At 66.0% G+C, this 9,904-nt stretch overlaps 1 protein-coding gene across 1 annotated transcript; it reads left to right on the top strand.

Annotated features, from left to right (window-relative positions):
* Positions 1-1,617: 1,617 nt before the first annotated feature.
* On the top strand, positions 1,618-7,390 carry CD40 (CD40 molecule). Its single transcript, XM_059827257.1, has 9 exons — positions 1,618-1,665; positions 3,135-3,216; positions 4,043-4,168; positions 4,267-4,410; positions 4,645-4,744; positions 5,736-5,797; positions 6,066-6,164; positions 6,594-6,619; positions 6,922-7,390. The coding sequence occupies exons 1-9, from the start codon at positions 1,618-1,620 to the stop codon at positions 7,057-7,059; spliced, it is 825 nt and encodes a 274-aa protein (XP_059683240.1). The 3' UTR covers positions 7,060-7,390.
* The last annotated feature ends 2,514 nt before the right edge of the window (positions 7,391-9,904 follow it).

The following is a 9,904-nucleotide window of genomic DNA, read 5'->3' as shown; positions in this document are numbered from 1 at the left end:
GGGGCCGCGCCGAGCAGCAGCGCCAGCACCGGCCCGCCCCGCTGCGCGGGTCCCGGGACCGGGGCAGGCCGCGCGGGCCGGGGGCTCCCATCGGGGCTCCCACCGGCGCAGGCCCTGCCGGGTGCGGAGCACCGGGTCTCGGGGCTGTCTCGGGGCCGGGGACGGGGAGCGCTCGCAGCCCGGGGCCGCAAACGCATCCTCCTGCGCGGCTGGTGCCCGGGGCTGTGGGGACTTCCCAGGCCGGGCCCGTGGGAGCCGGGCCCAGAAATCCCCTCCCCACCTTTGCCTCCTCGTCTCTGCCTCGAGACTCCCCTGGGACCCTTTGCGCTCTCGAGTGAGTCAATTTTGGGAAGTGACGGCAGGCTGGGGAATCCAGAGCACACGGCTCCGGGGGCTGCCCGCCCCGCCGTCGCCCTTGGGGAAGCACGCTGCCTGACCCTTCCGCCGGCCGTCACACGGGAGCGGGGCTGACCTGGTGAAGGCCACGGGCGGCCGGCGGCGCACGGCTGACTGCTTCCGAGACGGGGCTGAGGCAGTGACCGTGGCCGGGAAGGCTGTCCCTGCAGCGCGGCCATGCAGGCATCACTGCAGGACGGGTGCATCGTGGCCGTGGAGGGACAGGGCAGCAGCGTGGTGTGTGACCAGGGCGCAGAGGGACGCCGAGAAGCCACAGCTCCCTGCCCAGCCACGCACCGCGCTGGAAAGGGGAGCCCAGGGAAAGTCTCCAGCGCGGGCAGGGGAGGCTGGAACTTCCCTGGGGACCGCTCGGGGACTCCTCTGAGGGAACTGAGCCAGAGGTGGGGCAGAGGCACAGTCAGGCCTCCAGCACTTTTGCCCCTTCCCGTTTCCAGGCTGGCGTATTTGTGGGGACTCCATGCGGAGGCCAGGGCCTTCGGGCAGTGATGAGGGGCTCTCCAGGGCCACAGCTCTGAGTTACTGTTGGGAAAATGAAGTGAAACTTCAAACTTCTGCCTCAGGAATGAGCTGGCGGGGCCAGCATGAACGCTTTCCTCGCCACGGCCCACAGCTGACTCCTGACCCTGCCTGCACCGTGGTCACCCTGGGAAGGTACAGGCAGGGCAGCGGCTCTACGGGCCTGGCAGGGAGCTGGCAAGAGCTCGCTGCCCACCTCCAGCGGCAGCGAGACATTCCCGTAGAGCCACCGCGCAAGGACCCCCAGCCCCAGGGGCTCTGCTGAGACCCCAGGCGGCAGGTGGGGGGCCGGGGCACGGGTGTCCCGGCAGGGACGGCTGCTCCCCCGCCAGGACGGCGGCAGGAGAGGCTGGGGCGGGCGCCCTGCCCGCGGCCCCCAGCCGAGTTGCCCCCGGGCGGGCCAAGCGGGGGCCGGGCTGCGGGCTCGGCCGCCGTCGGGCGGGCCCCGCGGGGCTCGGGTGGGCCCGAGAGGCGGGAGGGCTGGCGGGGAACTGCTCCCCCGCCCGGCCCCGCGGGCTCGGACCCCCGCCCCGCTCTCGCCCCCCGCCCGGGCGCTGGCGGGGCTCCCCGGGCGCGGCGCGGGGAAGCCCCGGGGGCGGTGGCGGGCGGCCCAACGCCCCCTTCCTGGGCGGGAACGGGCCGCGGCGTTATAGGGCGGTCGGCCGCGGCGCGGGGTGCAGCGCCATGAAGCGGCTCGGGCTGTGGGGGCTCCTCGGCGCAGCGCTGCTGGGCGTGAGTGGGGCTGGGGCTGGGGCTGGGGCTGGGGCTGGGGCTGGGGCTGGGGCTGGGGCTGGGGCTGGGGCTGGGGCTGGGGCTGGGGCTGGGGCTGGGGCTGGGGCTGGGGCTGGGGCTGGGGCTGGGGCTGGGGCGCTGGGGCTGGGCTTTCCGGGAAGGGGCACGGTCTGGCCGCTCTGGCCCGTCCCCTCGGCGCGGCCCGCCCCCGCGGGAGGCCCACGGCCGTGCCCGGGGCGGCGGCGGAGGAAGCCGTTCCGAGCCAGTCGGGTCCGGCCTCCCCTGGGACCCCCCGCCGGGGGGTCTCTCAGCCCGCGGGCCCCTCAGCCCGGCCTCGCGTTCGCTTGCCGCCGGGGGGAGCGGGGCCCGGCGGGGTCCCCCGCCCTGCCCTGCCCCAGGCCGCGGGTGGAGCGCGGGGCCCCGCGGGCGGGGAGCGGCGGTGCCAGGCCCTGGGGCTCCGCAGCCCCGGGCACAGCCCGGGCCCCCGGCTGGGGCCTGCCGGTCCGGGGCGCGGGTCGGGGGCTGGGGCGCTGCAGGGACAGGCCTGCCTGCGCCCCTTTCACTTCCCTTTCTGCCCAGCGTCAAACACGCGTGACGACGAGGCCGGTTCCCCTCTGCTCTGTCGGGCGTCCCCAGGTCGGACCTCAGGGTGCCCCACAGCCCCGTTGCGGCCCTGTGGAGCCAGGGCTGCCCGAGGGGCCCCGTGGGCGTCGGCAGCGCCCGGCCGCGCTGGGCTGCGGCACCCCCTGCGCCCAGCCCTCCCCCACCTGCCAGCCCGCAGCCCTGCGGCCGTCTCACTCCAGGGCTCTGCCGGAGCCCCGTCCCACTCCCCGGGACAGCCAGGCTCGGGCGGCTCTGCTGGGAACTGCCAGGCTACTGGGGACAAGCAGTGCGGGGCTTGCTCTGTGCGAGGGTGCGGTGCTGTGGGTGGCTTCCTGCACCCAGACTGGCCCGAGATCCGCTTCCCTGCCTCCTCTCCCTCCTTCCTGCACGCACAGTCTCCTGCTAGGAGGAGCAAGGAAGGGCCCTGGCTGATCTTGCATGGATGATATGCTTGCCTGGGGCTTTCCTGCCCCTCAGGGCTGGTGCATCAGCCTCAGGAAGGGGCTGGCGGTGCTCTGGGTGTGGGAGGCTCAGTTAACACTGCTCCCCCTGCCCAGGACCGCAGCCTAGTCAACAGGGGCACAGGGCAATGTGCGATCACCATCTGGTACGAAATCTAGGGAAACTTGGGGCCACCCTGCCAGAATCACTGCCACCCCACTTCAAAGAGAGCACTGGTGGCATCAGGCAGCGCAGGCGGCTCTGCTGCGGTCTGTGGTTAGCGCAGGCATGGGAAGAGTGGTGTGAGGAAGCCCTCACCTCAGGACGTGGGTTAGCACACAGGCTAGCACATGCGTGCTTGCAGAAGCAAGGCGGTGCCGAAGTGCTGGGAGGTGGTATGAATTCACAGGTATTCTTTCTTCCAGTGCTGGGAGCCTGGTGATGCTGTAAGATGCTTTGATAAGCAGTACGAACACAAGGGCAGGTGCTGCAACCGGTGTCAGCCAGGTATGGAGACCCCTTCACCTTCCTGGGCCCCCAAGGCCCAGCGGTGCCAGGGCCCACTGCCCAGCCATAGCGAAGCAAGCCCAGCTCAGTGCAACTGAGCACCCCCTCACCCCGTTGCCAGAAGTGCTGACAGCTTCACTTCCCTGTGTCACCTCAGTGCTAGAGCAACTGGGGACCTCATGGGTGTCCTGGGAGACCCCCTGGACCTCACTGAATCTGCCACGGCTCTCTTGGGACTGTCTGTGCTCCTGCAGCTGCAGGACTCCATGGCACGGGCAGCTTGCGGGGGAGAGTGCTGCCACTGGCACTACCAGGATTGTGATGGTATTTGCCAGCTCCCACTGTCACTGCCAGACCATTTCCCAGTCCTTAGAGTGCTGGAGGCACTGAATGCCCGCTCCCCTCCCCCCCGCCCCGACCGCCAAAGCACCCAGCAGCCCTTCCCACCTGGCCCTGTGCAGCGTGCGCAGCCTCCAGATGAGCTGGCCCCTGCAGCCCTGGCTGCTGGAGTGGCATCAGGCTACCAATCACAGAATCACTAAAAGACCTGTAAGATCATCAAGTCAAACCATTACAAAAAAAAAAACAAAACCACAACACCACACAAACAAAAAAAAGCCACACCACACACCACCATGCCCATCAAGCCACGTCCCACAATGCCACGTCCACATGCTCCTTGAATACCTCCAGGGAGGGTGACTCCAAGCAGCATGCTGCAGCAGCCCTGGCATCCACGGCTGCCAGTGCTCCCCTGTCCTGGCAGAGCTGCTGCCTGGAGGCGGGGGGAGCCCCCTTGCCCCCTCCTCACCAGCCTCTATTGCAGGGGAAAAGCTGGTCTCCGAATGCGATGGCACAGAAGACTCTGTCTGCACCCACTGTGAGAGTGGACACTATCAGCAGGGCTGGACCAAGGAGAGGCACTGTACCCCCCATGCTATCTGTGAAGACAGTAAGTGCTCCCTGTGCCCATCAGCCCCAGCCTGCAGGGGCTGCAGGGACAGGCTCACCCGCCCGGTGCCTCACCTCGCCCATGCTCTCTTTGCCTAGACGCTGGCTTCATTCTGAAAACGCAAGGAAACGCAACGCACAACACGGTGTGCCAGTGCCAGGCTGGCATGCACTGCTCTGACACCAGCTGCCAGACCTGCGTGGAGAACCAGCCCTGCCAGCACGGCTTCGGCTTCGTGGAAGGTGAGTCTGACCAGCTCCTCCCTCTCAGTGGGACCGATGCCCTGAGAGCATTGACCTCAGGTCCTCCAGGGAAAGGGGGACTTGCCCAGCAAGGTGCCCCGGCAGGGCTTTGGGAGAGTTATGCCTGCCACTGTGCTTGGCAGCATTGCCACAGGGAGGCTGCTCGCCTGACCCCACAGCCCCTCACCGCCTGCAACCCGTACTGACCTTCCTGCAACCTCTGCTCCTTTCCAGCCAAGGCTGTGGCCCGCATGTCATCCCCCTGCGAGCCCTGTGCAGAAGGCACCTTCTCCAATGTCTCTTCTAAAACAGAGCCGTGTCATCCCTGGACAAGGTATTGTCTGAGTGCTGACTGCATACTTCACCCATCCCCAGCTGTGTCAAGTCCCTGTGAGCACGTCCTCTACTGCCAGCCTCCTCAGGGGCCTTGGGGACCGGGTGGCCAGGATGGTCTCTGAGGGACACAGCATCAGGGTGGCATAGGGCAGGAGGGAGAGGAGCAGAGCTATGAGGGCAGAGATGTCCAGTGTGGCATGGCTGAGCTCAAGGCAGACATCCAGGCCTTTGTGACTGTCCCTCAGCACGTGCAGAGTGCTGGCCCCTCCGGGGACAACCATGCTGTTGTCTGCATTGGGGAGCAAGGGATGAGGGGCTACAGGCACCCCCTATGCCCTGTCCAGGCTCTCGCTCCCAGCACACTCCTTGGCTGTAGTCATCAGCCAAGGCACCAGCCTTCTCCGTGGGGAGTCTGGCTTTGAGGATGCCATGGGCTGGCAGGTCATCCCTGTCTTTAGAAAGCTGCTTGAGGGTTAATTGCACTCCCTGGTAGAAATGTGAGCCTTATTTCCAGGCTGAATTAGTCTCGCTTCAGCTGCCAGCTACTGGATTTCGCTTTGCTTTTATCTGTGCCCAGAAATTACCTCCCCACAGAGCCACTTGTAGCCTGTCATCGAGTTATCTCTGAGCTGTTCTGCAATAGCTGCAGTGCCTAAGCCCCAGGGTCTCCCTGAGTGGACAGGTCTCAACTATCCGCACCCTCTTGTGCCTTGTCCCCAAACTTGTCCCCATCTTCAGCAGTTTCAGCAACTCCAGACCAGGACCCCAGGGTGGGGTCCTGCTATGTACCTGGTATCCCTATCACACAGCACAGGCCCAGGCATTGGCCGGAGTCCCTGGCCACTTGCCCCTCTAGAGCCTGCCAGGCTCAGCGCAGGACACTTTCTCATGCGGCTCTGGTGGCTGCTCAGCCCCAACTGTTCCTCCTCGGGGGCTTTCTGTGTGCCTAGGCTGCTGCTGTGATTACATGGTCTTGTTCTTCCCTGTAGCTGCGAGGAAAAGGGTCTGGTGGTGAAGGTGAAAGGGACGAACACCTCAGATGTGATCTGCGGTAAGTGCCCAGTGCCCCAGGCTGGGCTGGTGCAGAGCTGCAATCTCCTAGTGCTCTGGCTCCCGCAGCATTCAGAGGAGCTGGCCTGGCCTGTGGGTGTTCTTGGGAGAGAAGGATCTGACCACACTGCTGGCATGATGCCTTCCTGCTCCCCTCTGTCTCTGTGAGGGATCCCTGTGGGACTGGGCCTGGAGCAGAGGCAGCTTGGGGCTCTCAGCGTCTCGGTGGGAGTGTCATGTGGGTGCCTCACTGACCCCATCTCTCACAGAGTCGGGCAGGCGCTCCTCACTGTCGGTGCTGATCCCCATCATGGCTGTGGTCGTCACGTGCCTCGTGGGCATTGGCATCTACTGCCTGGTCCACACAGGTAAGGAGCTGGGACACGGGGAGCGATGCTGTGGCCAGAGAGGCCATACGGGGCTGAGGAGCTGAGCAGGGAGGATGGCAGCAGCTCTGCTGAGAGTGGGGCAGCACTTCTGAGGACACTGCCAGGGCATGGGTCCCCAAGACCATTGCCCCGTCGGGTCAGTGGGCTCTGTCCTTGGGAGCAGGCATGTTTGCACTGCTGCAGCCCAAGCTGGGCCAGCTCTTGGAGGAAAGTGCTGGTGGCCTATGGGTCTAGCCTGGCTCCCCTAACGTGGCCCCCGGCCTCTCCAGCCTGGTAGCAGCAGCAGGCACAACGTGAGCCGCAGGACCTGCGGTGCAGCAGCACCAGCCGTGGCTCTGACCCCTGAGACCTCAATGCAGGGCAGGAGCAATTCTGTGACTCTTGCCTTCTGTCCCTCTTTCCATCCAGATCCCAGGCGACGGGTGCAGAAGCAGGTGAGTCTGCCCAGAGCCCTCCTCCAGCAGCGGGTTGGGGTCCCTCCAGGGCACAGCCGGGGATGTGCTAGCAGCAGAGAGCAACAGAGCAGGGGGCTGTGGCTCTGCAGGGCAGGAGGGGTGGGGGCTGTCCTAGTGCTGCCCAGCTGGGGCAACCCTGGGATGCTGCTGGCAAATGCTGAGACAGGAAGGACCTGCACAGGGTGAGGCCCTGCACAGGAGCGTAGCCAGAGCCTGTGGAAAGATGTGGCTGCGGAGGTGGAGGATGTAGCTGCCTGCCCCTGACCCCTGCTCCTGTGCAGGTAGAGGCTGGGAAGCCCATAGAGATCGTGGAGGCCCAGCAGCCCAGGAGCCCTGTGCAGAAGACCCTGCTTGGGGGCCAGCCTGTGACCCAAGAGGATGGCAAGGAGAGCCGCATGTCGGAGCAGGAGAGACTGTGAGGGTGAGGGGCACTGCCTCTGACAGGAGCACAGACCAGGGCCAGCACAGTCTTCTGTCCCCTCTCCAGCTGGGGAGGAAATTAATATCTGGCCTGGCTGCAAATGATGTGATGCTGCAATGGACCATGGCACAACCACCCCCAGGAGGATAGCGCAGCAGCACCTGGTCTGTCTGCCTGCCCAGGGCTGCCACAGCGGAGCAAAGCTCAGCTTCCCGCACGGGGATGCAGGAGCAGAGCCTGGTCCCAGCGCCTGCCCCGCGTGCTGTGGCAGAGCGCAGTGTGACCCCCTGGCCGAGCCTGGTGCAGCCACTGGGCTGGGGCTGCCGCAGCGGAGCAGAGCGTGGCTGCTCTTACAGAGATGCCGTGGCAGACCCCAGTCTGCCTGACTGCTGGGGACGCCGGGGCAGAGAGTGTGGGCTGCTGGTGTGGGACCATCGTGGCAGAGCACAGTTCAGCCACCTGCCCAGAGGCTGCGTGGTGGCACCTGCCGGGGCCACCTGCACACAGGGGCCCCGCGCGGGAGCTGCTGGGCCCGGTGACTGCGGCGGCTGCTGGCGATGGAGGGCGGGCGGCTGCTGGTGCCGTGGCAGCCTGGGGCAGGGGAGCAGCCCCCGGGCCACCCAGCACAGACGGGCTCCCCGGGCACAAATAAAGGCGGGACTCGCTGTCGCGACTGCCTGCAGCCCTCTTCTCTCGGCCGGGGCGCGGCGGGGAGGGGACGGGGGACGGGGACTGGAGCCCGACGCGCGGTGGCCGGGAGATGGTGCTGCGGGACCGGCGCGGAGCTACGCGGGGCGGCACCGCCCGCGACCGCCTCCAGCGCGGGCGGACAGCGGCCCCGCCCCGCGTGGGGGTCCGGGCTCCTCGGCCGCCGGCCGGTTCCGCGGAGCGGGGCAGCCCGGGGAGGGGGGGCTCGGGGGCGGGGAAGGGCTGCCTAGCGCGGCCCCCCCCACCCGAGCCCGCCCGCGCGCGCACCCGGCGGCACGTGCGCAGGCGAGGCCGCGCAGCCCGGCCCTGCTGCTGCAGCCGTCCGCGGGGGTGGCTGCCGCACTCGGGCTGCGAGGGGGGACGGCTGGCAGCGATTATTCTCCGCTGCACCGCTGACAAAGAGCTGTCATTAGACTTTGTTACTCCCAGTGTGCATGAGCAGCACGGCCCGCAGCCCCTGCCAGCCCCTCCTCAGGCCTCCCCGCTTCACTGATGCCTACCAGCACTCCTGGGACCGATGCTCCTGGGAGGGATGCTCAGGGGACGGGTGCTACCAGGACAGATGCTCCCACCAGAGGAGGGAAGCGACACCATCAGCTGTGCTTGATCTCTGCCGTGGCCCTGTACCCTCCCGACACAGTCCCCCAGCCTCCAGCACGCCCTGACCGCGGGCATGCTCCCACTGCATCCGCAGTCAGCGTCCCCCGAGGCTGCCAGGCAATGCGGCAGCTCCCACCCCTGACCCCTGCCTGCGAGGAGAGAGCACATGGGCTCCACTCCAACACAACCCCACCGCCCATGCCCTGACCTCAACCCTGCGTCGCAGGGGGCTGAGTGTACAGGCAGGGCTGCCTGCAGCAGGCAGGCTCAGTGCACCTCGCTTTGCCAGTCCATCACCACCCCACCGCGTGTGGCCCGTCTCACTTGCAGGCCTGTGCTGTGGGGTGCTGCGGGGGGTCAGCAGCAGAGCTGCTGTGGGCCCTGACTCGCTGGCATGACTAGACTGCGGAGGCACCAAGCCCAGCACAGGCGCCAGGTACAGAGAGCAGCTGCAGCCCAGGACCTGCCACCACCCATGCGCATGCAGCATGGCATAAGAAAGGCCATAAATCCCGGAGCCAGGAGCAGCTGAACACCAAGCGACTTTTACTGTAAAGGCAGTGGCACATTATTTAAAGCTCCTCTTAAAACCTATTGTTAGGTTTAATAAGGGAGATAAAAGCATGTCACCAGCTCTCCCTCTCAGGGCTCAGCGCTCCTGGCAGTGCCAGCAGGATGGTCCCAGGGCCGGGCAGCATCCCCTCAGCACCAGCCCAGTGAACACCCTGCCCTGGGGACAGACATGACCCCGATTCCTGCTGGTCCTGCCAGTCCTGCCCACGGAGAGGACTGGCATCACATGGGCCACAGAGGTCTAGCCTTTGGCCCCAAACGGCCCCCCCCAAGGACCGTCTCCCCACAGCTGCCCCATGGCAGCGGGCTGGCCCGTCTGGCTCCCTGCCTCCTCCGGTGCCAACCTCTCCCTGCTGGCACGCAGCGTGTTTAATGCCTGCTCCTGCATGTCAGACATGTGCCATCTCATTAGCATGTCTGTCCCCCAAAGTGAGAAGGGAGAGTGTGTGAGACCTAATTGAATGTAACTAATTATTCACTCTGCAAATGCTCTGTTTAAATGGGATTGTGAGGGACAAAATTACTCATTCTGAAAAGGGGAGAGAAAGAGAGAAAGACAGAGCGAAAACAAATAGAGGCGGATGCTGGAGCTGCAGGTCCCTCTCTCCCCAGAATACCAATTACTGGATGAAGTGATTGTATAAATCTTTACTGAGTGAACGAACTGTACTAGTCACTTACTCCTGTCCTCTTATTATGAGGAAGCAATGAAAAATCATCCTGCTCTCCAGTCCAGTTAAGGGCTCCCAGTAGCTGCCTCAGATGCTGTCTGCAGCTGGAGAGCTTGTCCCAGTGCTTTCCTCGAGCGGAGGTCCTACAGAGGCAAGGCTGAGTGCTTGGTAGGGATGCACACAACTCCCACACCCCTGGACCCGGGGAGGAGCAGCGGCTGCGTGCGCCCTGGGGAGCTGCAGGGCTCCTGCCCCAGCCGGAGCCAGGCGATGCCGTGCAGCACCCTGGGA

This window comes from Gavia stellata, chromosome 20, assembly GCF_030936135.1.
Source record: "Gavia stellata isolate bGavSte3 chromosome 20, bGavSte3.hap2, whole genome shotgun sequence".
NCBI lineage: Eukaryota > Metazoa > Chordata > Aves > Gaviiformes > Gaviidae > Gavia > Gavia stellata.
The sequence above is the reverse complement of the archived record's forward strand: the minus strand, read 5'-3'. Positions and strand labels throughout refer to the sequence as shown.

Coding starts and splice junctions, on each gene's coding strand:
- CD40 (XM_059827257.1), top strand. CDS start 1,618: ATGAAGCGGCTCGGGCTGTGGGGGCTCCTCGGCGCAGCGCTGCTGGGC. Junction 4,169..4,266: donor CCATGCTATCTGTGAAGACA/GTAAGTGCTCCC, acceptor CTCTTTGCCTAG/ACGCTGGCTTCATTCTGAAA. Junction 6,620..6,921: donor GGCGACGGGTGCAGAAGCAG/GTGAGTCTGCCC, acceptor GCTCCTGTGCAG/GTAGAGGCTGGGAAGCCCAT.